The sequence below is a fragment of the Microchirus variegatus genome (assembly GCF_963457635.1).
Source record: "Microchirus variegatus genome assembly, chromosome: 2".
Taxonomy (NCBI): Eukaryota; Metazoa; Chordata; class Actinopteri; order Pleuronectiformes; family Soleidae; genus Microchirus; species Microchirus variegatus.
In genome coordinates, this window is record NC_139803.1 from 11,920,174 (window position 1) to 11,948,058 (window position 27,885).

General features: G+C 39.8%; 1 protein-coding gene across 1 annotated transcript in view; it reads right to left on the reverse strand.

Moving 5' to 3' along the window:
- The window catches only part of igsf9bb (immunoglobulin superfamily, member 9Bb), a gene marked incomplete at both ends in the record, with an annotated part of 79,878 nt that overhangs the window by 32,984 nt on the left and 19,009 nt on the right, over positions 1-27,885 (reverse strand). The window contains 5 exons of the mRNA XM_083910184.1: positions 2,402-2,543; positions 8,087-8,204; positions 10,502-10,653; positions 19,716-19,862; positions 27,420-27,611. Of these exons, the coding sequence (XP_083766310.1) occupies positions 2,402-2,543; positions 8,087-8,204; positions 10,502-10,653; positions 19,716-19,862; positions 27,420-27,611 (751 nt within the window). The remainder of the gene's footprint in view (positions 1-2,401; positions 2,544-8,086; positions 8,205-10,501; positions 10,654-19,715; positions 19,863-27,419; positions 27,612-27,885) is intronic.

Genomic DNA, 27,885 nt, shown 5'->3' on the forward strand with positions numbered 1-27,885 from the left:
ATAACAATGTTTTTCTCCTTAGTCTGTAACATCATGTTTAAGTAAGAACATCCTGTCATTGTTATTCTGTGTGACCGACCACATCCAGTGACCTGTGTCAGTTCAACATAGTCACCTTCAGCTAATGTCAGGTACATCATGCATGCGGCAAATCCATCCTGCTCCTTATTTACAGTAGCTGAATGTTTAAATCATACATGAGGAGCTGAAACATGGCCCCCTCAGCGAGGAGCAAAGGCAGCGCCAGGACACGGTTAAGGGGATGTCGCAGAGCAGTGATTAAATATGTGGTGAAAGCCTCGCAGCCTTTCAGCACATTAGGAGCTCAGTGGTTTCAGCACAAGACTGAACGAAGTAAAAACAACATGTGATGAGACGTCGCTACTCCCCCGTCAAGATTCAGTGTCGGGATTCTAAAAAAACGTAATTTAACCTCACCCCTGCAGCTGATGATGCTGCAGACCTGAGAGACGATGAGGAGGCATCCGTATGCTTGTTGATTCATGGATTAAACTTGGTAAACACATTGTTTTTCATTAGAAGTGACCTTAATAAAGCTGGTAGACAACATGTTTTTGGTGTCATTGATCAATAATCCCATAATAACCTTTCTCTGGGTGAGAACTACACTTCTGCACCTCCTCTCGGCTCCATTTCAGTGTGGAAATCTGGCCGATGAACAAACAAAAGTGGTTATTTAACCATTGGAAACAACTGCCTACACTTCAAAGTAACGTCAAATAAACAAAACTGGTTTAAATGAAATAGACAATGAATTGTATGTGTGGCAAGAATGGACAATACTCGTATAAAACGGAGAAGCTTCCTTACTGCTGGGGTTTGTCTTTGTCTACTCTACCTTCTTTAGGAATCGTGGACTGAAGCTTGATGTGACTTTGCCTTGTGAGTGTGCATCATAAACCGCAGTTAACTTCAAGCGTTGGTGACTAAGCGGCGATTGATGCTTAAGTGAAATGGACAAGTGCATTTCCTCTGTCCAAATAGCTTTAAAACATCAGCAGTGGAAATGTCATCACTGTGGGGCAGCAAGATTTACCTGGTGACTAACATTTCTGCATGTCCATCATACAAGTTGAGGGATATGCTGTTTTTCTTAAAATAAAATACAACTTCGGGCAACATGGTGGTGTGATATTGAAGGTTATGGGATTAAACCTGGGGGTCATTGGGAAACTTTTGTCTCCCTGTGCCTGTGTGGGTTGATTGTAAACACAAAATAGGTGTAAATGAGTGGGAATTATTGTTTGTTGTTTAGATATAGTGGCTATATTATAGTTCAGCTAACCACAGTACTGTTTGGAACAGTAAACCCTGATCTGGCTTGTGTTTCCACGAGGATGACGTCATATCAGCGTGACACAGTGTAGCTTGCCAATAAATTCCATAAAAAAGGTAAATAAAGGGTGACAATGGAAGAGAAAATGTAGAAAAAAAGAAAAATAAGAGCAAGACGGCTGAAGGCTGCATGAACAACTCTGCTGTTTTTAACCAACCCTCGCATGTACGTGATGATTCTCTGTCAACCAGTCAACTGACTGCAGAGCAACCAGACAACTACTGTTCTTGGCACCTCAACAGAAGGACGCCCAAAACAGTTATTTCTCTCTCGGTGGAAACATGGAAACAGGGGGCTTTTGTCAGCCTTGAGCTACACTTTTGCCCTGTCAGGTGTATCCTGCCTCTCTTATGTCGGCTTGTATTGGCTCAAAGGATAAGTGGTACATAAATGAAGATGGATGGATGGTTAACGGTGCAGAATGGTGGTGTAGTGATCAGCACTGTTGCCTCACTGTGTGCCTGTCCAAACACATTCAGGTGGAACTGCCCACCGGTCTGAATGGTTGTTTAATTCTAACATGTCAATAAAAGCCACCATTACTGAGGTGACATCTCCCAACAGGTTGAATGCAGTTTCAACCTAACAGTGTACTGCTTTCTTACTTTAATAGCAGCTCCAGTAAATGGTCTTGCTTTACACTACAGTTCTGCCATTCATCAATTCACTCACACTTTCATACAGCATACTGCATGTGCAGCGCATTTTCTATCACTCATCTTTCATACCCATTCACAGCCGTCACAGGAGCAACGTGGGATTAAGTGTCTTGCCCAAGGACACATCAGAACCCACAACCTTTGAGTTGAAAGATGACATGCTCTATCACTGAGCTACTGTCGCCCTAAAGAATCCCTAGATGGCTGAAGACACAAATTGCTCCCTGCATTACACACACTAAAATAATAAAATCTTAGTCTTAGTGAAATCAGTTTTAGTTCTACACATTAAAGTTATGCACCACCACATAAACACTTGACACTGAATGACAGACACTGTGATGATATGGCAGACGTTGATGATGAAACCCGATCATAACTTTACTTCTTGAAGAAGACGTTGTCCTCCTCCCAGAACCACGTGTAGGTCAGGTTGCGAGGGTAGGCCTCGGCCTGGCAGGTGAAGAAGGCGTCCTGCGAGATATTCACTGTGATGTTCACTGGTGGTGTTACAATGAAAGGAGGACCTGAAGGGGAAAAAATAAGCATAATCAGAATCTGGTTTCCTCCCACAGTTCAAATTCATGCAGAGGTTAATAGGACAGAAAGTGACTGCAGGTGTCTGCTCTGATAGACTGGCTCCACCTTTCACCCTTTTGCTCCAGTGGCCCCGCAGCCCTCGTGTGGAGGATAAAGTGGTAAGCAATGAATGAATGCATTTTTATGCAGTGACACTGTGATTGTGACTCAAAGGGTAAAGTGAGTCTGACCCCATAGACTGAAGCCGAACATGGATGTGTTTGAAATCTTCACTCGTTTGTATCCAAGTCTATGAGAAAATCAGACTTCAGAAAACATTTTCTTCAGGGTATTTATGGTCTGAATCACTAGTTTTCCTCCTTCTTTAAAACATCTTGTCAATTGTGTAAGTTTCAGTTCCATTTAGAGTCTAACAGACCATATAACAGTCTAATAGGTGCCAACTTATAGGTGGTTACTTCTAATTTCACCAAACCAACATGGTCTTGGACAAAATATTAAACTTTTGGGGCTCAAAATGGAAGCTAATAAACCAATGGGTGACATCAGAGTAAGTTGTCACTTGGTTGACCCCAGCCTCCACCATACAAACTTTAAATAATGGCATCCCATAGATATTTAGCTCTCTCAGTGGCAGATTCAGCCACATCACTCCAAACAAAATAATAAGTTAATAAAGTGGACAATTGTCATGTGGACTATTTATGGCGAAGCACACAAAGTGAGTCTCTGAATGTATGCAAGCCCCAAAGTCATACCCCACTCAATAAAGGATTACCGGGGGAATTTATGCGATCCTTGCTGTGCCAGATGGATAATCCTCCTGGCACACATAGATTTATTTATACCATGATCCTTGATTTGTAGTCATTTCCTATACCTCTGACCATGACCATATCTGTAGTAAGGCAACAAAGTTTGGTCTGGGAAGCTAAATCCAGCCTCTATTGTGTCCTTTCCTTCCTCTGCTTTCAGCTACTTAGCACACAGATTAATATGAGCGCACCCTTCAACACCTAATGTCAGAGTATGCAAAAAACCTCTGCACCCAAAATAGAACATACTCCACGTAAGTAGCACCTACAGTATGAGAAACATATAGCTAAGCAGCTGTGTGTGGAAGGCTGACTATATCACTTCGCCATGTTTTGGCCCTTAAATATTGACGACTCATCCAAATACGGCTTTCAAAATATGTAATTTCCTTGCCGAACAAATAATAATACAAAGGTTTAATGTGGAGATCCTTCCTGGGCCAAATTGTTCCAGGATTCATTTACAGATGGAGATTAATGTTTGGACTGTAAACACTGGCAGCCCACAATGAAGAAAGTTTGAACACATTTTAAAGTAACACCAAGTGGGATTTGCTCTTAGGGTCCCCCTACAGTTGGTACATGGTATTGTTTGTTACAACCGTCATCATGTTTGCAGTTGTCTTGCTGTTGCCATTGCCTTTGTCTGTCTTGACATTAAATAAATCACTTCCTGTGTGCAGCGGGGGCATATCGCTGGGAAACATGAGATCTCAACACTCCTATACTGAGTTGTGTGGATATAAAAATTGGCTTAATCAACATTGTGTGAACTCATTAAAAGCTACAATATAGTACAATTTTAAATAAAAGTACCAGTGTGTAAAACAGTTTTCTTAAAACATTCTGTCACATACTGTTAGCGGTATCTCTGTTGCAACATGGTGACATGATGTAAATAAACATTTCCCTGAGGCGTTAATGGTCTCAATCACTACGGTAGTTTCATTCCCCCAGTTTTTGAAATGTAATTATTAATTCAGGAGCTTCAGAAACGTCTTTCATCGAGCACTGATCTGATGAAAGCAAGAGTTCTTTCTGTACTTCTTTTGAACAACTGACAAATCAAAAAATGTAGGTCAAAAATATTGGTTGTAGTGTAAAAAAAAATACTGTGTGTTTCGTCTCTCATCAAACTGACATGTCCAACTTTAGTTGTTTTTCTTGCATCACTGTAATACTACATTCCAGTTGTAGGATTAGTGTTGTAATATAACTGACAGAACAGAACAGTACCTTGTCAGTAACTGAACCCTCTTTTTTAGCTTCCCTATCATCTGAACACCAACCTCTGAATATTTCAACAACTGTCAGATATAAACACTGTGCATCAACATCCAGCTGTGAGACAGCTACAAGAGCCAGGTTCTTCATACCTGCTCAAGTCTACACACTGTTCTGTACACAGACAGAGTTCATAGGTGCTGGCTTACAGACAGATTTTCAACCTGAAAACATAAGTCTGTAAAACACAAAAAAAGCCCACAACTATAGCTGAGCTGAGCCACTGTTACAAATACAAACTGTTAGTTCCATATGTTAGTCCTGATCTGCAGCCCATGGTCTGATCCTTTAACAGGAAGAGCATTTCCATCTGCCAGCCCCTTAGCAGGACAACAACCACTAGGCTGGTGCTGGATGACTGTGTTGTTGGTGTTTGAGTGGGTGTGTGTGAGTGTCTGTGTGTGTGTGTGTTTGTGTGCGTGCCAAGCTGCCCTATTTGGGACCAGCTGAGTGCTGGAGATTTGTTGGCACAGTAGTCTCTTAGCTGATCTGCTGCTCAGTGGCTTTCCAGGAGGGCCTTTATTAATCCGTCCCACTCGTAAATTATACAGGACGGGTTAAACAAGCACTCAGTGGCTCAGCGCTGCCTTTGTGCCGAGCCCCAGAAAGAAATCTGTGATCTCGGCGAGCATTTTCACCGTCTCTCCTGTGACTAATGAAGGCGACCATTTGCTCCACGGAAACATCTTATATGTAGAGTTAACAGGTCACCAACAAAAAAAATCACAAAGATCATCAGCCTAGGGGCTCAAATTTCGGCAAGTAATTCAACTGCTGCTGTGAAGCGACGACTTCTAGGTCATTATCTGAAAGGCCATATTTTAGTGCTACATAGCATTTATTCTCAGAGACTGGGTCAGGATCCACAGGTGGGTCCATCCATCCATCTCCTACCGCTGTATCCTCCACATGAGAGTTGCGGGCGACACTGTGCCAATCTAAGCTGACATCGGGCGATAGGCGGGGTCCATCACAGGGCCAACACCATCCACTCTCACACTCGCACCTATGGTTAATTTGGGGTGTCTAATTTGCCTAATCCCCATATTGCATGTGTTTGTGTTGTGGAGGAAGCTTGAGAACCCAGAAAAAGCCCATGCACACACGGGGGATGACGCAAACAAAGATATTTAAATTATTTTTTCCAAACCTTAAAGCTCCAGTGTGGAACCTCTATCATCAACCTGTGGTCTAATGCTGAGGTTTTATGCCTTTAAAGCCTTTCTTTTAATTATAGACTAAATATTTTAATCATAATACCAGCATGGGTCTAGTAATGACCCATAGATTCACCTGATATTTCCTTGCATTTGTACAGGTCTGATATCATGTATGTATTTTGACATTCTGTGCAAGAAAACACATATTTTTGAATTGGATAACATAAGTTCCCATCAAAAACATGGGAGCCTTTCATGTCTTATATAGGGCTGGATCGCTCTGCTATCGTTACCAGAGGATTTATGTAAAACTGAATCTGTGTGAAGCCTGTATAAGTCCCTGTAATACCTGAGCGTCTTTTCTGTATATGATTGTATTTGTGAGCTGAAGGCAGGTTAGGTTTGGGAAAAAAAATTCAATAATAAACAGCAGAAACATGAGGAAAATAGCTCCATTCTTCTTAATTACAGACACAGCCGTGCTTAACTGATACTCTTCACTCTTGCTACCCCTTTACTACTCTTTCCAGCAGTAGTAGTCAAATGACACTGAATCCACAAATGATCTTGATATGTCAAAGTGAATGCAAATTAACTTCAGGCAGTAATAATAGAAACATGTTTTTGCTCATAGACTGTAGCAGCCCAAATGCAAATGTTGTCTTTTAAAATTTGCTTCACACGAATAATAAGCGGTCGCCTTTCATATGTAATATTTTGGTGTGCTGCTTATTTTGTCCAGCATCTCTGCACCTCGGGAAGAATGACAGACTTCCTCGGGGAAGTTGATTGTCCTCCTGGCTCATTACACAGTCTGCTGCCTTTTAAAGGGGAAAGACGGGCAGATGTGATTGGTTATTACTGAAGCCTGTCCTGGTCCACTTGCTGATGCTGTTTTGCTGCCACATCCCCACAATGAATTCATCCTGTTTCATCTCTCAGTGTTAACACACATTACACTGAGGCTTTATGTTTTGTACAACCTGTGTTATTCAGTGCTGAATTTGGAAGTTCTGGGGTTTTTCTTTTGGACTATAATCACACATATGGGAGGCTGCTGAGGCTATATCATTTATAATTATCATATAAACTATAGTTTATAGCATAGTTAATATCATCAGCCCTTGTCTGGAAAGTTTCATTAATAACAAAACTGAACGCAAGACCACATTTGGTGCACATTAACAGTAACACTTTCTAATAGCAGGGCTGTTGTTTATTTACTGAAGCGTTTATTTATGTATTTTTCGTTTTGTGTGCGTGAATGTGTGCTCATTTGATTAATGTGTCTGTCAAACAGTCAGACACAGTCAGGGTGCCAACGAGTGGAAAATGGTTTCACTCCCATTGTGTTGCTGTTATTTTGAAAAAGCTGCCTGATATAACGTTATAAGTTGCTCAGTTTGAAGACAGCTGTGGTAAAAATAAGTGCTGGTTATATCAGCAGTGTGTCTTTTGCCAACTGGGCTTAAAGTGACTGAGGACGTATTCAGCACCATGGACAGCGCTGACACTATTTTTAATGTTACCTCAGTCAGTCAACGGAGTTTCTTGGTGCACGAAAAGGGTTTCTGTGGGTACATTGTTGGCTTATTATAATAATAATGATAATAATAATAATAATGTGTCTATAAATAAATATTAAATAAATACATGATTAATACATACAATACATTTACGTACCGATATATTTGTAATTGTGTGTCCTCCATACACACACATTGACTTAAGGAGAATATAGTGTAGTTATATCCTGAATTTCTTGCTTTTTATATTTCAGCTTTTCCCACATACTCCTGGTTCGCTGATCGTGTTCTTCACAGTCTAGAGAACCAACTTTCAGGTAAATCCGTGTGTGCGCTCCTATCACATAATGAGAATTTTCTGTGTTAATAGTCAAAGTCCTTCATGGAAAGTCTTGCCACTCGGCAGCCATCATGATAACGCCTGTCCTGGACAACAACTTCAGACTTAACAAACAGGGAGAGCCCGTCTGAATAAATAAGATAAGCGTTCAAACTTGTTTTTTTATTGGTGGCCAGGACATAAAACTATATGTAGAGGAAACTATTTATGTTATGTCCTTACTTTTTGTGGTAAGCTTATATATATGGCTGGACTTAACCACTCTAACTAAAAACACTAGGAAGACAAAGGAAATTTTCTGCACCTCTGAGAAATTGTAATCGACTACTTCTGATATAGTGTCTTCTTCATAAATCTATATTCTATATTTCTTCAGTCAAATGCAGCAACACATTAAGGGCTTACCTTGTACTAGCAGCCGTGTGGTGTGAATGGCCTCACCCTGGGGACTGAAAGCTCGACATGTATAGGCTCCTCGGTCCTCCCGGGTGATGGATAGCACCGTCAAACTCCCATCAGACACCTGAACGCATACACAAACATTTTTACTTACTATGAGAAACAATGCCTGCAACATTGGCCCCTTTAACCCCAGACAGGAGAAAAAAACACAAAAGATAGGTATAAATAGAGCAAAAAAGTCCAAAAACTATTTCACAGGGAGTTCACACCTGCATTAAGGCATCTTAAAAATATTGGTGCATTTACGTTGGTTCCATTTGTGGAGCTATAAGGTTTAGTTTTGATTCAAGCTTCTACCAGACAACCGACTGCATCTTAACTTGAGAAAAAGTGCTCGGTTTATAGTCTTTGACAGGAATGGATTTCTGGCTCAAGGTTGTGAAGTGGTGTGATTCTCTGTAATGGAATGCTAATATCTAACATTTGATGTATTAAGTGATAGCATTTAATGATCGGCACTAGAGGAAAAAATCGCTGTAAACCGACGTAGTGAAGCGCAGTCACAATCGTCTTTTGTGTTGAATAAATGTTGGATTTACTGGAGTGAATACTCGCCCTTCATTATCTGTGGTGCTGACTCTAAGAACTTCAACAGTTCTTGAGCATCAGCATATTCAAAATATTATTTCAGAGTTTTCAGCTTTAATATTAGTGGAAAGAACTGTTATGGACATTTGAACTGACTCTACAGTCCAAATTGTAAGGGTGGGTTTCAAATTATTTGGTCAACAATGTTGTTTCAAAATGTGCTTTATAGAGACTTTTTCACTTTTTCAGAAATTTTCCGGTCCAATCAACCAATTAAGTAAATGCCAAAAGTATTTGACAGATCATTTGCCAATAAAATCACCATCGTAGCTTTACTGGGGAACATTTAGGAGCCTGGAGGACGAGCAGAAAATCTTTGCATGCTAAAGAAAAAAACATTACTGACAGCACAAATTGGAAAACAAAGCTCTCCAGGATGTAGGTGGATGTGTTTCCTTCGTCAGCAAGACTCTACAACGAGACCCTCACAGGACACAAGATGCAAACACATCAGTCTGGTCTCATAAAACAAAAATGGACCTCTTAATTAACCTGACATTAGGTGCGGGGCAGAGTACAAGCTGCTTATAATGTTACAATAAGTCTGGGCCAAGTGACTACATATTAAAAGGATGCGTTGACTTTGTGTGTCTCTGAGACTTGGAAGGTTAATGTAGTATCCATCATTTACTCCATGAAGGCATGGCCTTGTCACTAAAGGCTTCTCAGACGTCTTTAAGCATGTGATTTAAGACGGGAACAATGCACAACACAAAGCATAACATCAGGACAAGTCTCTGAGTGGCTCCATGTGGTCCAGCCTCAGCCTCAGCTGAGAGTTAAAGCCCAGAACTTAACGTGTTGAGATCTAAAGACGGCAGCTTTAAAGATGCTTCACATCCAGTCTGACGGAGCTTGAGAGGATCTGCAGGGAAGACAAACTCCTCAAATCCACGGGTTTGTTCTTCACTGTTTTTGGTTTCAGTGAGGGTAATGCATATTATTAAATTATTATCGTATGTGTATAATCTGTATGCCATGTCTATTTTTTTATATATAATCATTGCTATTAGTAACCTTTTGTTTCTGTCCTTTTGTTTTTGAACATGGCTACTGTAACTGCTGAATTTGCCCGACTGGGATCAATAGAGGAATCTTTATCTTTATCTATAAGTATGGGCTGTTCATCAAGGTAAACAAAATGTGTTTTTATCACAACAACCTCAGCCATGTGGAAACATTTTCAATGAACATTGCAGGATGATATTGGTGTGCATTTCTTTCTGTCTGTTTCATACTTTTTTTAATACCCAAAACACACAAAAAAATAAGAAATAATCGGATAAAAGACAAGTTTATTGCAGCTGGGCCATTTCGGTCCTGTCTGCCTCTGTCACACAGTCGTTGCCCCAATCATCACAGAGACCTGGTGGGTGCACTGAGCAGAACTGTGCGGCACGGCCTCACTATCAGCTGCTGTGTCAAAAAAAGATCTGCCTCTATACACTGAGACACCTCTGTATTCAGCCTCATTAGACTAGTTTTCTGCTTTTCTTTGTTTTGCCTCGTTCCCCGTTTGGACTCATATACCTTTCCAATAAAAGTGAAGAACATTTTTTACATTTTAACATTTACACAGAGTTATGCATTGCAGCCATGCCATTGCTTTACCTATGCAAAACTGTAGCTTAAACATTAATTCAAGACTGTGTTCAGATCTGGTATTAACATCTGTGAACAGATAGTACAGGTCTGAATGATACCAATCCATCCTGAATGTGAACTAAACTCGTCACCACAGTGTCATTATCAGTCGAAAACATGGCTGACCTTGTACTTGGCATCGCTGACCATGACAGCGCCGTCCCGCACCCAGCTGACGGAGGGCTTGGGGTTGCCAAAAGCCGTGCAGGTCAACGTGATGCTCCCCGCCTCCTTGGCCTCTACGTACTGAGGTGGCACGACTGTGAATGTGGGGGGAGCTGAGGAGGGAAGAAAGAAATGTCAGTAACACTTTACATCAAAAAGATCAAACAGTTAGAATGGAGAAAAAAGCTGATTCAACATTCAAAAGAGTCATATATTAGATCCTCAGAATACATTGTAGTACATAGCTATAGTTTAGGGTTCAGAAGGTACATTTTTACAGTGTAATTGATCAATAATTCTACAATAATTACATTATTACAATCTGATGGACAGGCAGCCTTACAGCTTTTGCAATATCTGTCTTCAGACAGACGACAGAAAAGGCTTCAATTAGGTGCACACAGGTGCTCTTGGTGGACAGATCACTGCCCCAGGAGCAACAGCAGACTACTGAATCCATAAAAAAAGTGTCCAAAAGAGATTTCCAGAAATGGAGAGACTGCCTTGGGTCATGTTTGTCGTCATATGTCATGTATGAAAGCACTAACTCTGTCCAGACTCAGACACTGACTCTTCTCTGTGTGTTAACAGCTACAGGTTGCACCATCTTTCATCTTCATCTCGGATGAATGTGTATATGTGGTCGGTGGAGTGTAGACACTCTATTTGCCCGTTGGGAATGAATAAAGCTTTCTGTGTCTGTATCTGAGAAGAGCAGCTCACAAATGGAACCATCCTGGATTCTCCAGTGATCCCGTCTACTGCAGCTTTAACCGGTGGTGCTATTTGTACTACGTTCACTGCGTTTGATTTATCCCACGGTGCACTCGAGTGAGGAGGTATGACTCACCGCGAAGACGCTCACACCGAAAAGGGAGAAAGAACTGTGACTGCAGACTTCTGCTACAAAGTGTCTGACTGAAATAGATCTTAGGGAAACTCACACCACCGTTTAACAACCGCATTCTGACAGGTTGGCTCTTTGAAGTAACCAGATGGTTTGAAATAAGTTATATTTTAAATTATACACTTATATACTTATTATGCAGCTGCTTAACTGCTGCAAATGTGCTGTAGGTTGTGTGTCTCTCTTCTTTATTGTTAAGTGTTGATTGGCTACTCTAGCCGCATTTACATGCACAGCATACATTTAATTACATTACATCATATACTAGTATGTTGTGGTTGCCAGGAGACGATGAGAGAGCTAAGGGACTATTGTTGTATATTTGGCACTTGACGCATGGGTTGCAGTGTGTGTGTGTGCTCATGTTTCCAAAATACACACAGTACAGCATTGTGAGCATTGAATCTTAGCACCATAAATGATGCAAGTTTGTCGTATAGACCCACCAGTCCCAGCAACAGTGTTTCTATTTGGGAAGAGGGAAAGTATTCTTCTTGCATCAAAGTCAAACTGAAAAACTCAAGAAATTATAATGATGCGGAGAAGTTAATTTGGCAGAGGAGGGGTAATTCAGCCCTCTGTGAGCTGGGATTATCTCCAGCCTCACTGTGACCGTCAAAAGGATAACCATTATAACTAATGGACGAAGAGAACCATTTATAGAAAATGGTTGACTTTCTTTCTGTCAGCTGACAATTAAAATAAATGTATAAATATACACAATATTAATGTGCTATTTCTCGAGGACATTTAAACCTTTCAATGCATGTTGTCATGCAGCAGGTTAGAATGCTTTTCCTGATTTGAAGGATGAGGCTAGGGACGCTTGACTAATCAAACAAGTTATGGAGGAAATGCTAGATGTTTGAAGGCATTTTTGGACGCCTAACAGAAAGTTTATGTGCTTCTCAGAACAGGAAGAGGAGCGGGAATATACACGGATTGTAGTTGAGATTCTGTATTCTTCATGATCAGACCTTAGCGTAAAGAAAAGTGATTTGAAGCGACGGTGACAGATTTTCTGGACTTCTTTCAGGATGTCCACATAAATAATTAATGATCTCATCGTTCATCCTCAAAATGTATAATTTCACAATTTCACCACTTTAAATGACTGTAAATGTTGCAATAATGTGCCAAAAATGCTGCATTTGAAAAAAAAACAACAAAAAAAAACAATCTAAATCCTCTTTAGCTCAGAGAATGTCTAGATTATGGAGAAGGATGATGATCACACAAGACAATTGGCACGTCTTCCTACCAAAACACACTTAAGCTGTGTATTCAGGTTTCCCAATCTCCATTTAACCCAAACACACATTTTTATTCTATTTACGCGCACACAAACGTTTGTGTGTGTTTTGTTCATAAATCCTGTTTTAATATTCTCATCCTAATCACTTTAGGTCTGAGACTGATCTGCTTACATGTTTAATCCTTCACCCTCTCAATCGCTAACATGTCATTCCATCTGCAGCCATAAGCCACACAATATTGTGCTAATTCTATACAGAATTGCCTCACTACAAGCATTAACTGTGTAAGTACTCTTACACTGACATACTATTTATCAGTTTGCTTAACTTGAAAAAAAGCCCCAACCTTGAGAATCACTGACCATCATCATCTCAGGTCTCTCTAAGCTGTTTATCTTTCATTTTATGCTGACGTAGCTAAAATCATAGTCTTGGATTAACAATAGGTGCGAAAAAATGGAGGGTATAAAAGCTTAAGTTGTAAAGATATGAAAACTTAGCATATGCACATATCATTTAAATATAATAAACGATATATTAAGTGACAATTTATCGCCAAAAGACAAAATAAATTTTTCTATTAACTAAAAACAAGATTTTCATTATCTTAATGTTAATATGTTCTCATATATTTGGTTTGTGGATGAATAAATCATCTGAGAACATCATTGCACTTCATCAAACGACGATGGTTAAGTTTGGATACTGAGAGATAAATTATTTCAGTGCGCTGTGAAAAGTAAGCTCGCTCACACCTCCACCTTTTCTAAAATCAGTGTTGTCATGAGAACTGCACTTGTGAGCAGGTACGACTTTTTATAACTCTCCTTAGTGCCGTGTTCACACTTTACTCCCAGTTAACTGATCGTCGGCTTGGTGCCGGTTGAATTATGAAAGAAAAACAGGGAATTTGGAGTTTATTTACACAAAGTTGAGATTGATCAACATCTAATGATTCCTATTGGTTGGTGCTGTTGTCATTGTCCTCTTCCTTATCAAAAAACGGCTTCCTGTACTTTTTTTTGTCATTATTGATCAATAATTCCACATTAAACTTTCATCATGATGTAAATCAAGAGGTTTGCACCTCCTCGAGGCTCAGTTAACAACCTTGGGTAAATCAACCTATAAACATCAAGGCAAACGATAAAAATGAAAAAGAGTCCAAAAAGAGAGTTGGAAAATATACACCATTAACCGCGTCTCAATATGGGCAGCAGAGTTGCAGAGATGGATCGTTTGCTGGGTACTCTATCACGTATGAAACGAGCGGATCCGTCTGTGCATGTCTGATGAAGAGCTCAGGACCCGTGGCCGCATTCCAATACTGTTAGTATTTCAACATTAGGGCTGGTATATGCATGTGTGTTTTAGCAGAAAAACAGAATATACCTTTTATATCCCTGTATTTGAGGTGTGAGAGCGCACCTCTCTTTATACTTATGTATGCCGCTCGGAAACTAACCTGTAGCTTCGTCTAAATAAGCTTCCCCGACTCTGTAAGCCTGTTGTTGTTCTTGTCCAGTGAACCAGAAATTAGCCCACTTTTACTGACACTCACAGGGACACAGATGTTGGTATTTTCTTGAGCTAGAATCTTCACGCTCAGCTGTGCTGTGAGTAAGCGCGACTGTCTAAGTGGGTCTGATATGATCCCAACAGCAGAGTATGGTGGGATATAAAAGATATACAAGAAACAAAGCAGGTCTGTTGTACGCAGTTTGTGTTTGTACTCTCTGTAATTATGTAAAACCAGTCCACTGACTAAATAGCGATTGTGTAGACAGGGTTTGTAATTAATTCTGTATAGCTGTTTCACAATAAACATTTCAAAATAAAAAGATCAGGAAACAGTAAGAAGAAAGGGCTGATGTCAATAAGTACCGAGTGGAAACAGTAAAAGCTTTTAGGCCTTGTTTAGACTGCAGACCAAATTGGATTTGTAAGCATATCTGATCAGAATCTGACATTATATCGCAAGGGATCAGATTGGATCTGAGTGTGTCCTTATTGACATAGTCAAGTTCAGTGTTCCACATGGATTTCTACAGATACAGGCCATGTCCCCCCCCCGAAAAACAAAATAAACTAAATGGACGACAGCAAATCTGTGCTGAAAAATCAAACTAGATATAATCTGGATATGCTTAACAAACTCATTTGGGCTGTTGAGCATTTTAAAATCATTTTTGGGGGTTTTAAAACTCAAGAATTGAAGCTTCATTGTGGTATACTTCATGAAAAATTATAATTTATAGAGGCTTTATAAGCTGTAATAATTGTATTAAGGTTTAACTAATCAAAGACAATCCTCCCCTAGCCTCAAACTTTGTCTCTGAAGCCTGGAAACCTCTCTAGTGGACAAGAGCTGAGGGACACCTGGACTCATTTATAAAGAGCATATTAACATTTGAAAAGTGCATTGATTTATCCTCCACACGAGGGTCGCAGCTGACACAGCACAAAAGGCAGGGTACATCCTGAAAAGGTCACCAATCCATCGCAGGGCCAGATTTAGACGGTCTAATTTACCCTGTCCTGAATCTGCATGTTTTAGAACTACGGGAGGAAGACAGAGGAGAACCAGGGAGGAGGAGAGGATGCACCCAGAAAGGCGATCGGTCAAACCAGGGTATCATAATAATTCATAATTATCACTCACTGGCTGACAGCATCCACCTGCAACGCTTAAAATAGAACAAAAGTAGTTCTAGTAGTAGCAACACTGTCAGTGACACGCCGATGATAAGGGGAGAGTGCACTCTTCTCGGAGCATCTGTTTCCCCGCTATGCTGATACAGTATCACACAGTGCATCCCTGTGTGGTCTGATGTGATGCTGACTGTGGCGACACAAACACCTCTCAAGTGCAGGCGTGGCAAAAAGTACAACATAAGACATCCATGATTCACTACACATCATAAATTCTGCAATAACTTATGAAAGAACGAAAAAAAAATGCTATCATATTGGGAGCACACAGTTAAGTACTGTATTTATATTTTAAGAGGATGGCGTTTCATGCAGCATTTGTCTTGTATTATGGTTTGAACACTCCAGAGTTGTTGGTTTATTGTGTGAGACAAGCAGATACCAGAGGACATGAGTAAATCTGTGTGTTTGTGCATGTGTCAGAGTGGGAAAGACAGAAAGACACAGTGGAAGGAGACAGAGAGAGAGAGAGCGGGGCTGTTGTGCAGCAAACAGGCACTGCAGAGTTCTGCAGCAGAATACAGAAATGGCAGGCGGGGGGGTTGAGCTGGAGCTATTTTAGGAGGAGTGGTTGAAGACCTTGCTTTTTTGGCATCACCTCACTCTGGATTGGGGCCTGTGCTGTGGGAGTCGGTGAGGTAACAGTGGGAGTCTAAATCATCTCAGAAGAAGAAAGTAGACAAGTCAAGTTTCCGAGAAGATAGAAAGTGGGATACTTCCCACTGGACAGTGTGAAACTGATCCTCCGCGTACTTCCAACGATCCACACAAGCCATCCATTTTCTAATCTGCTTAACTAAATTCATCTGACAGCTGCAGAAACTTCAAAATAAAGTGGTTAAATTAGTGGAAAATGCTGTTGATCTTCATATAGAGAGTCTGTGCATGAGTCTGGTCTTTCTTTCACTCTTTTATAAATCTCATTTCCTTTTTCTAGCTTACACCTATTGTTATGTGTTATTTGAAGTCCTAAAGTCCTTCTGAGTCTAGTGGTCACCAGCCAACTGCAACTCCAAACTCCAACCATCACATACAACTGACCAAGAGTCAATAACCCAGGTCCCCACACAGGCCTTGGTATTTCAATAACAATGGTTTTATATTACCAAATATCCAGCATCGATCACACCTGTTAGTTCCAGAGATATAGAAAAGCTCATTCAGAGTTTCAAACCCCACCACCTCGATGCAAACTGTTTAAATCCGTTTGTCGCTGCTTTATGAGCAACTCTGACAATATTATTAATAACTCTCTTTGAACTGGCATTTTCCCAGCTTCTCTGAAATGTGCTGTACAATGCTAAAAAAAACTTGGATCCATCTGTACCCAGTGCAGCCCTATTTCTAATTCCCCACTGCTTAAGAAAATCCTTTTTAAAAATTGGATATAATCAGCTGGATGAATAGCTCAGGATTTCCAGCTAATCAATGTTTCAGTACTGAAACATCTATATAATATGAGAGCCTCAGTCTTTGTTTTATTAGATCTCACCTTAGCATTTGATACTATAGACCACCACATATTGATCCAACAACATAAGCCTATCTGGACAAAGTTTTATAAAGTATCACGAGGCAGATTTCAGTCCACAGAAACTAAACTTCTCTCTGGCATCCCTCTAGGCTCAGTACTCTGCCTAATCCTGTTCAGTCTGTACATACTAACACATGACACCTTTGTCAAGAAATATGACAGTATCATATTCCTTATTTTTCACTTTCCTCAGATTATCTCAGTTCCATTAACAAACCCATCAACTGTATTGAAGATTGATACAGAATTTGAATTTGAATAGCATAGGACAACATATCATAGGAGTACAAATTCACATATCTGTACTTTGCTTTTTTTGTATATCTAGCAACTTGTACTTTTACTAGATTTCCCAAATAAATGGTGTACTTTTACTCTTCTACATTTACCTTAACTGTCTTAGTTACTTGTTACTACCAAATAAAAACAGAATAAGATGAGTTGTACAGGTCTGTATTTGAAATGGCATTTAAGGACACATACTTTTCAAGACGAGCAAAGCCAGGAATTGAACCCACAACCTTCCATTTGGAAGACAACCTAACTTCCACCTAACTCCTCACTTTTTAAGTACATTTTATATTAGAAACTTACTTTTGATACTTAAGTACAGTAAATGTCTTATACTTAAAGTGACTTCAACTTCTCCCAAAGTCATTTTCTGTTAAGATACTTTCCTCAAGTATCCATTTTACTGGTTACAGGTTTAAAGTTCCCCTTAAAGTAACAATAGATACAGTGAGACAAGGCACTTTATAGCAACAGAAGGTAATTCAAAAAGTGCACTTGAAGGTGACAGGACTGGATTTACTTCCACAGAAATCTTGTTCTTTGGTTGTATTGCTTGAAATAAAAATCTCACAGAGATTGAAGTATTGAACACAACAATTGCAGCGTCCTTACAAACACGTCTCGCCTTCTTAGTAATCCTCCGCACACATTGTGGAAGGAGTTTGCAGGTGATGCGAGTTCACAGGAATGAGACACAAGTGTTAATTTGTAGAGGAAAGGCATGAGTGAGAAAGCAGATCTCACCCACGGGCTGTGTGCATATTTTTTAAAGAACTTACATACTGCGTTTACAGAAATAACAAGAATGAAAGCTGAATGTTAAAAGTAATACTCAGTGACTGCTGTTTGACAATGATAAAGAGAGGTGGACTATGAATAGAGGACTGCACTGCAGAGCTTTGTGGAGCAGGGCCCTGAGCACAAATCAGTCTGGAAGTGTTACTCCTCCACAACATAAGCCACACTTCAAACGCTGAGTTATGCATTCACACACACTCATGACAGTTATGCCACAGATGATGCACATCACTTATCTTATTTAGGCTCTGTTCTTCATTCAGAGTTGTGTCAAAATCGCAACTAAGCGTCTGGTATAAGAATGTGGCCGCAAACAGCATTCACACCGTGGTATACTGTGAAGTGTACAAACAGACTGAGATAAGGCTTAATCAAAGGCGTCACAGTGGAGAGGTGGTTGGTACCGCAGAGTTACAGAGAGAGTGAGAACTGGCTGGAAGCGAGGTTTCATCTGGGGTTCATTGAAGAATCACCCAATGTCTGCTGGGATTGGCTCCAGCTCCCACGACAACGCTCAAAAGGATAAGAGGTATATTGCGCCTGGTTTGTCTCACCACATAACCAAATACCAAATTTACTGTTGACGTCTGTGCATGTTTGTTTATGTATGCCAATGCAGATTGTCCTGGACTGACTCTTCGGAATCATTAGTTTGTTTTCTTAAATTCTCGTGCTTAAACTAAACTATGTTTTGATTTTGATTGCGAGAGAGATGAAGAGATGAAGAGAGAGCGTGTGCAATGCAAACATTCTCAGCTCTTCCCTGTTGATTTCGAGTGATTATTGTAAATGAATACTCTGGTAATGAACGCAAATAAATCGCTTAATTTATGATGACGGTTTTGTATAATCATAATCAGGTTCTCCTTTGTTAATCAAGTATGATCATTGGTCCTTCTGGAACCTCAGGAGAATCTGTCCTTCACCTGATATAATTATAACCTACCTAAGTGGTTTTCCTGTAGTTGCAGCCTCCACTTTCTCCAGCTATAGCTTTTTAAATAGTTATATGTATTCAGATTCATCTCAGACAGAAAAACTAACTGTCAAAGGTGTCAGTTTTATGTCATATTGCCAGTACAATGTCAAAATCATCATGAATAGATCTTCTCTCTGTCTAAATAGAGTGTTCCAAAGTTCCAAAGGTCTTTTCAGTTGCTTAAGAGTAAATCTTAATAAATCTTCACAATCTTTACCTGCCTGCGTGGCTCTGACAGACAGTCAGACACCCAAATAAAAACCCAGGTCTCCTTCCTGGTCTGCTTCTTCCAGCCAGACAAGCAGAAAGTTTTTTTCCCTCGCCTAAAAAGACTCATCAGTAAAGCAGCAGGTGCTCCCCAAAGCCGTGGATCCCTGACCCAGCTAGTGTGAACTCCTGTCTCCTCATACAGCCTGACTGGTCACAACCAGCTTCCCCTGTATACATAAACGTCAGGTGCAAGGCTGCAACAATTAATCACTGATTAACTGATGCATTACCGAATGCTAAATTAGCTGCCATTTATTTGGATAATCCATTAATCGGTTTCTAATTTCACCTTTTTATATGTGAATGTGCTCTGTGTTGCATCTTCAAATTATTATTATTTATTTGAGCTTTTATTAAAATGATCACAGGATATTAAGAAGCAAAATCAAACAGACATACACACAGTTCATTAAGCAGATGGTCCTTACCATTGACGGTCAGATGCACCCAGCTCCCATTGTGGAAGGTGTCGTACTGCTGTTCCAGCATCAGCACCTTACACTCGTACCAGCCCTGGTCGTCTGAACGCACATTCTCTATCCGCAGGGAGGACTTGCCGTGCAGACTGGCGCGGCCTGGCCCCCGAGCGAGACGGGAGACATGGGAGTCAGCAGGAAAGGGACAAACGGGAGGTGAGAAGGACAGATGGATTGAATTTAATGAGGGGAAGGGAAGACACAGGTGAGGGGTGAATAAACAAAGGGGAGAAAGAAGAGAGAAAGAGACACACGCACACCAGATGAATGTTAAAGAGAACCAACCTTTGAACATGTCAGATATAAATACACACAGGGATCACAGTGTGGGTGTCTCACAGCAAATAAGACCTGTGTTTGATGCATCAAAAGCAGGAGAACCAAACGCAGTTTTAACCGCACAGTGACATCTGTCACTTAAGCTTCACTGCATCATCGTCTCCGTGCACGTCAGCCTATTTTAGACATGTGCTGAGGTAAGGGCTGGTCTTCACTCCCTTTGAGGGGTGAAAGTGAGCAACGTTGACAACAGAGAACGCTCACAGGAGTCACAGTCTATCTCAACAGCTATGGGGTTCCTGACTCGGTGACTTGGAGTCATGGAGAGCCGCAGTTTACTTTCACAGATCAAAATAAAAGCTCCAAGAGCGGGATCGATGATGTCACCCCCCCGGGTAATCTGGCAACGAGATCATAACAGATGGCAAATTGGAATTACGGGGGTAAACAAAGTGCTTTCAGGGCGCGTTCTCTGCTCAAAACATCAGCATTATCAAAGTCTGGCTGTCCCTCATTAACACCTCACACACTCTCTCTCCCACCCTCTCCACTTCCTCGGTATTCCCTGTATTCCTTTTGTGGCCTTTTAGAAATCTGCTCTTTATCAGGACACGCCAGGTTAATACAGGAGCAGCTGTTGGTTGACTCATTCAAAGCAAACCTGCAGATGACTCAGTGTTTTGCAAACATTGTATTGCAAAGGTATTTCTCTGTTTTATACTGATGATTTACAGTTGAAATACTTTTATTCTCATCAACTGTGGCTGCAGTTATTACACTTTTCTACGATACAGTTTGAGGACAAACTATATACTGGAAAAGCTCCAAAACTGTAAAACTACTTATCTTGAATAAATATTCACTTGTTTTTCCAAAGGGGAAATACATCAGATTATGCATAATCAGTATTCAACCATGTCTCTCTTGTCTCATGGTTGACTAGCTGTGAAAAAGACTATATTTACGGAATGAGGACTACACTGATTTATATACATAGTTCTATAAAGTATTTAAATCTGTCTCTGCTCACTTGTTTATATACCATGTGCTCTGATTACACTGTAAATGATCTTTCCTACTGACTTGTGTAAGGGTTGGGGTTTCTTTGATCTGTCCATTTATAAGAAATGTCCTTCAGAATGATTCTCTCTGATTGTAATTTTTACAGCTGCTTTTGTCCAAAACAACTACAAATCTTCTGTGGAGTCATGCATGATTCTTTGAGCCAGCAAATTCCTTCCTCATATCCAACACAAACCTGGCTTGTTATGTCCATTTTCTGTCTTTTTCTCATTCTACAACAGTTGTAATAGTTTAAGATTCCTCAGTTCTGCAAGTGCTTCTTAAATGTTTCCACGTCTACTTTCCCTTTTCTTGAGTATCGTCATGACGCAACGACAAGTGAATGCTCCTTGTCCATTTGCTTCACCTTGATAATCATCAACATCATAATCATCGGTACCATATAAAATCTGACACCCGGTTAAAGATAAACAGCTTCAGCCGTCGCTTTGGAAATGTTAGTTTAAACGTATGACTCTAAAAATACTCCATAAAACTTTAAGTGGCCCTAGATTGGAGAATATTCTTCCCGTACTGATTAACGGCTCCATTTTAGATTTGATGCATTCAAGTATTAAAGTTAATGAACACGTAATCATGCACATAATCGTGTGTCTGTATAAACATTAATGTCGGGACATTTTCTTCCACTATAAAAGCACACTCCTGTTTTCTCTAACTGCTATTATACATGTATGAATGCTTATGTACATATCTTAAGATAAATTTAACACATTACAGTGTATTCCAAACAAATGCAAAAAAAGGACTCATATTGCTCAACTTTCAGCGCATTTTGTGTTGAAAACGTCATTGAATATGGATGAAAATACAGGCCTACTTTGAACGATCCAAACAATACAACACCTTCCATGTGTTTCATGTACAATTTTCAGGGAACATTACCTCGGGTAAAAATTGCCTGCATCTCTTTATACGAGTGCAAAATGGAGATTCATCCTGCCAAGTGAACCGTTGACAAACTGTCACTTCAGGATAAGCATGGAAATAAAATAATAATAATATAAAAAATTTTAAAAAAAAGGAGAGAGAAGATAACAGATTGGGAATATATTAAACTCCAGATAAACCGAGGTACACTCGAGTCGATACAAAGTATTTCTGGAACTGGCAGCGTCAAACTGCGGGGTCTTTTCATCCAAAGTTAGAATATAAATGAGGCAAATGTGATGCAAAAAAAAATAAAAAAATAATGATGCTATTTATATCCTGTCTTCTCTTTAAATCTATATTCAGGAAACAGAGATACAAACACCAGTGCTGTGCTCTTAATGCAGTGTAAATGCTAAATACACACAGCTGTGTGATGATGCAATGACAATAAGTACTACAATATAATTTTCTTCAACAGGAATGCAACAGAAGTTTAATATACCATATATCACCATGTATCTGCATTGCATAAACACTTTGAGATGCAACACTTTGTTGAATGTTTCTCTGTTTGACAAATGTTTGCTGTTAACTTTACATAAAGAAGTTTAAAGGTCTGCTGTGTTGGAATTAGTGACATCTAATGGTCAGATTGCAGATTGCAACAAACGGAAGACTCTTCCACTAGTACTAGTTCTTTCTCTTGCACCTAAGGTAACTACGGTGGCCTTCACTTGCCAGAAAGGATGGCATATTTCTTTATTTACAATCTTAGCTACTTTGGTTAAGTAAATATAAAAAGCTTTTTCTTTTGCTTTGATTTCCAAGTTTTTTTTTTATCTTATTGATTGTCTATTTCTATTTTTTTTCTATTTTCTATTTTAATTTTCATTATGATTAGACACCTATATAGTGAATATACACTTATTTAAAACACACATTCAATTCAATCATCGATCCAACTTCTACTCCCTTATCCTCCACATTGTGGGAGGAAACTGGAGAACCTGGAGAAAATCGAACCTGGGTCTTCTGCCAATAAACCATCCTAAAAAGTTACCTGGACCCCTGGACCTTCAAGATATCAAAGCTGCTGCATCCATTTCTTCAACATTTACTCAGGATCACCAATCTGACCCTCCCACCAAGTTTCAAGAAGCCAGAAATACAACCTCTGTGGCAAAGGTACAAATTTACCCCCTCCCATTCCATCCGTATCACCGTCCATGCCCTAATATTAATTTGATTTGCTGTTTAATGACTCCTCAAATTTACCAAGACGCCCTGACAAAGCAGTAAAGATATGAACACTCGAGAGAATTAATGTTACATGACAAATAATTAACTCGTGATACAGATAGTTTTACTGTGTGGCTGTAAAAATGTATCTTGTGTGTCAGCCTTTTAAAACACACAAGCAGAGATGATGCCATGAGTGTGTAACCCAGGCCTTGCAGATTATGTTTTAAAACTGCTGCAAGGACTTGGAAACCTAGAGCGTGAGGAATCTATTCCACATCAGTGCTTCTTGCACACAGCTGGATTATAACACCACACAACTGTCCAGGACAGAAGTGTGTCCACACAGTGATACTAAAACCAGTCAAATGACCATAAGGCAGCAAACTTGGCAACACTTTGGCATGGACTTTTGCTCATTATAGTAATTACAACACAAGTCCAGCTGTTCCTTTGCCCTTGTTTTTGTTCAGTCAGTGTAACCCCACGTCTTCTCTCGGCTATCGGGTTCCTGCAGTCGACACATGGCAGACTGTCACACAGCTCCGGTTCTCATGACTGGCATTTGCTGTGATATCATGAGAGGACGTTGCTTCTGCTGCGGGGTCAACTGTGTGACGCCACGGCTGTGATAGCGCACGTCTAAAGCTATGCGACTCATGTGGTGGAGGCAGTTCTTGCTCCGATTTTGTTGTTGACTCTGCCAGGAAGGTTGTTTTAAGGACTGTGTGTTGTTGCCCGCTGCTTATTTTTATGAAATTCTGCTGGGGCTGGTGGGGCAGGATCAGACTTTGGAGAAGATCCATTTGAGGGATTGGAAAAGAGGAATTCTGTGGAATGGGTTGAGGGATAAAACACAAGTAATGTCCAAATATTGACAGATTTAAATCAATGTATAGACATGGTTTTCATGTCTTTTTGTAGGATAAGGACAAGGCGGAGCAATAATATTCACAAGGTGTTTTCAGGGATTATAGTTTTTTGAGGGTATTATGTAATTTATTAGGGACCTTGCGCACAAGGGTGCGAGGACCCTATTGAAATTGCTCAGATTATATTATTGTTGTTGTTGCTATTATTTTGTTATAGTTGTTTCTGTTGGTGGTAGTAGGGATAGTAATAGTATTTTCACCAGTGATAATTATAATAATGATAATACCGGGAAAATCATTATATTGCTCATATTATAAGTGTTATATTATGATAATGATTATTTTTTACCAATAATGATAATATAGTGATAATGATCATATTACCAATATAATAGGTACTATGAGTATTATTAATGTTACTAATGATTATCAGGATTATTGTGTATATGATGATATAAATATTACTATAGCTATGAATGATAATCTGGATTTTATGTATATGTATATAAATATAAAATTAAATATCCATATAAATGCAGGGAGAAGGGGTGGGATCTGATAAGTTTTAGATTAATGATGAATCAAATCCCTTTTTATTACATGTTTCATGTTTAAAATAAAATAAAATCATCACCATCAACTTTGCAGCATAGTTCCTGTTAGTTGTTAATGGAGTTACAGAATGTGCTCTCTGATCACTTACTAATTTAAAATACATTTATCCTTTGAAATGGCTCTACTTGCTTCATGAGGCGAGCGTTCTAAATGTGAGTCCAACTTATTCTGTGTCACTGTGCCCCGAAGGGAAAAAGCAGATTTTTAACCCCCTGAGAAAATATCATTGGGTCGAGTCATTTTCAAATGTCACCATTGTTCTGGACCAGCAAAGAGATCCTCAGTGATGCTCGGGGACATTCAACAAAAGAAGTCGTTCTTCCATTTCCACGTTTCATTTGAAATTTCTATGACGTCCCTTATGCACGTCTATCAGTGTGTGTGTCTAACCACTTCCTCTTAACATTTTCTCAGGGAACTGTGATATAATTGGTCTGCTTCTATGATTCATAAAACAACAGCTTGTTGTTTGAGACCAAGGCGGAATCTAGGAGACTGTGTCACTGTGGTTGGCTTGACTCATTAACCCTTGACATCTAAAAGCGGTCGCAATATACAGTACGTCTTTGTGTATTTCAGCAGCTCTGACCAGGAACTGACATCAAAAATTACAGTAACTGCTTGTAGGAGTCTGCATTGTCGGCTATATTATACTTTAAGATCTTTAGTATCATCCAGCAACACCGTGCTGATATACTTTAGCCAAATCTTTGCTACAATTGTTCTATATATGCAAAAGTATTTTATTATCAGTGTCAAATATGGTGACATTTCTCCATTGTGACTTGGTCAGAGCACACAGATCTATCCTCAGGACTGGAAACAGCAAAAATCAATCATAAACAAACAGAAAATTTCATTTGTCCAATACCATTACCAGCGTCGTTAATGTCAGCGCTTAGTGATGCTACACTTTTTCAAGATTCAGCTCCCGGGCCATTTTAATAACGGGTTTTTGGTACCCGTTCCAAATTGCTACAACATCTCTCGCTCTCTCCTGTTCCTGCTGTGCTTACATTTTGAGTCTCCGGATTTAGGACGTAGGATTTCAAGATTATTTTGATGGGACATCAATTTACAACAGGATTAATCCTGAGTGTTTTTCACGTGGCATGGATCTGTGCCACAGGTGCACCATTGGTAAACTGCACTGGGAGTAATACATAACTCTTTATATCATAACTCCTTATATGGACATCCTGGGTGGTGTGTGTTTATAGGTCCCATCTGCAGGCTTTACAAAATGCATTCTTATGGGTTGTTGAGTCAAAGTTACGAGTCGTTTTATTTTGCATGTTTATTTATACACAAGTATCACTTGTGCAGAAGTCACAAAATGGACCGTTTTTTGTTGTGCTTCATTCAAACGAGCCGAGCGAACTTTGAAATGTGACATATTTCAAAAGATTTGAGTACTTCTTGCTCAGGTGTGTTTATATAGTTGGTCAAAATAGAAAAAAATGGATTGCCTATAGATTGTGCTGAAAGACATTCTTTCATGCACATTCTTATAGCTTCTAGGTCTGCAACACCTGCATTGACACTATGGAACTTCTAGTTTGGGTTAATTTGTTTATCATGTAACTGTCAGAGGGATAATGCAGTTTCCCTCTTTAAATTATCCAAAATATGTTGCACTGACTCCTCCACAGACAAAGGAACCACATTCACGCTGTCAATTCCAGAAGGCAGGGTTAACCGCCAAGTTCAGTGATCTGAGGAAAAGAAATCAAAAGCAGGCAACAGGAAAATCTCTCTCACCTCCAAGCTAAATCGTCACATTGTGCATACAAATAATCGCGGGTGGGGAAGGAGGAGGGAGCTGCTGCAACCAAATGCCATCTCATTAAAGCTGTTGAAATTCATTAGTCAACAAATTTATTACAGTCTACCCTGGTAAGCACACACTGGAGAAAAAAAAGGTGGAAAAGGTGTTGATGGCGAGGGTGTAATGACTTGGTTTATATTCTTTTATCAAATGAAGGGTGGTTTTAATGTGATTATGTGAAGAACAAGTTGGTTTAATTTGCTCGTCAGCATAGCGTCACTAGTTGCCCACTGCTCCTTATTTAAGGAAGGTTCCTATTAAAGGACGGGTTAAACGCAAAGTGGTAATTCCCTACAGGGATTAATAAAATACCAAAAAATGAATACATAAATAAAAGCCCTTAAGAAGCACTGAAGGCGGCTTGTGATACTGATCTGTGTGAAGCCTCTGAGAAGATGATGAGTCAGCTGTCAGTAAACTTGAAGCTTGAGCTGAATTTATCTCTCGGGGGAAGGGCAATAGTTTTTAGAATCATTATTTTCCTGCTCCAAACCTTTTTTAATGCTGATATTATGATACAATTCTTTTTTAATGATGTCACCAAGAGAGAAGCACACTGAGTGCAAATCAAAGACACTAAAGGTATTTTTCTGATATTTCTCAGCATTTCAGATCTAAAGCTCAACAACAAGCTGCAGGAAGTGAACTGCTGCAGTGAGTGACAGAGACACTTCTATGAAAAAGACCTTCTAACCCTACTGCAACTCTGTGACACACATAGAAGCTGTCTGCACAAATTAGGACTGTGATGATGAACTGTCGGTGTGTGCTTCTTGGCGTTTTCACCCAAGATTTACCCAAATCCTCAGTTGAGAGGCAGCAGAGATGTTCATACAACCGACTGTGAAAAGAGGTCACTATTCTTACCAGCATACTCTGGGTCCACGTGAGGAGGGTAGAAACGAAAGTTGATGAAGAACGGGATGGGCATTCCATACTTGAACCACTCCACCACGTAGGGCTGGCCATTTAGGGGGAAGGTCACGTCGCATCCCAGGATGACGTTCTCTCCTGCACGTGCTGTCACAAACTGGGGCTCCTCTCGCACTCCGTGGGCACCTGGGGGGAAAAGTATGCACGGGTCAGCCTATAGACTTCTCAGAGTAGGCAGATTTATTCCCAATAAGATAATTTCCTCTTCCTCACATATACTTCACACACGTATAGTGAGATTAGATTAAGATAGAGCAAGAGATAAGGGGACTTTAATTACTATTACACGTACCTTAGTTTGAGAACCATGGCATAAAAGTAGTGTGTCATTTTCTACACAATGAATACAAATAAAATATATCGCAAAGGAAAATCTTTTAGTTATTTCATCCAAGTCGTT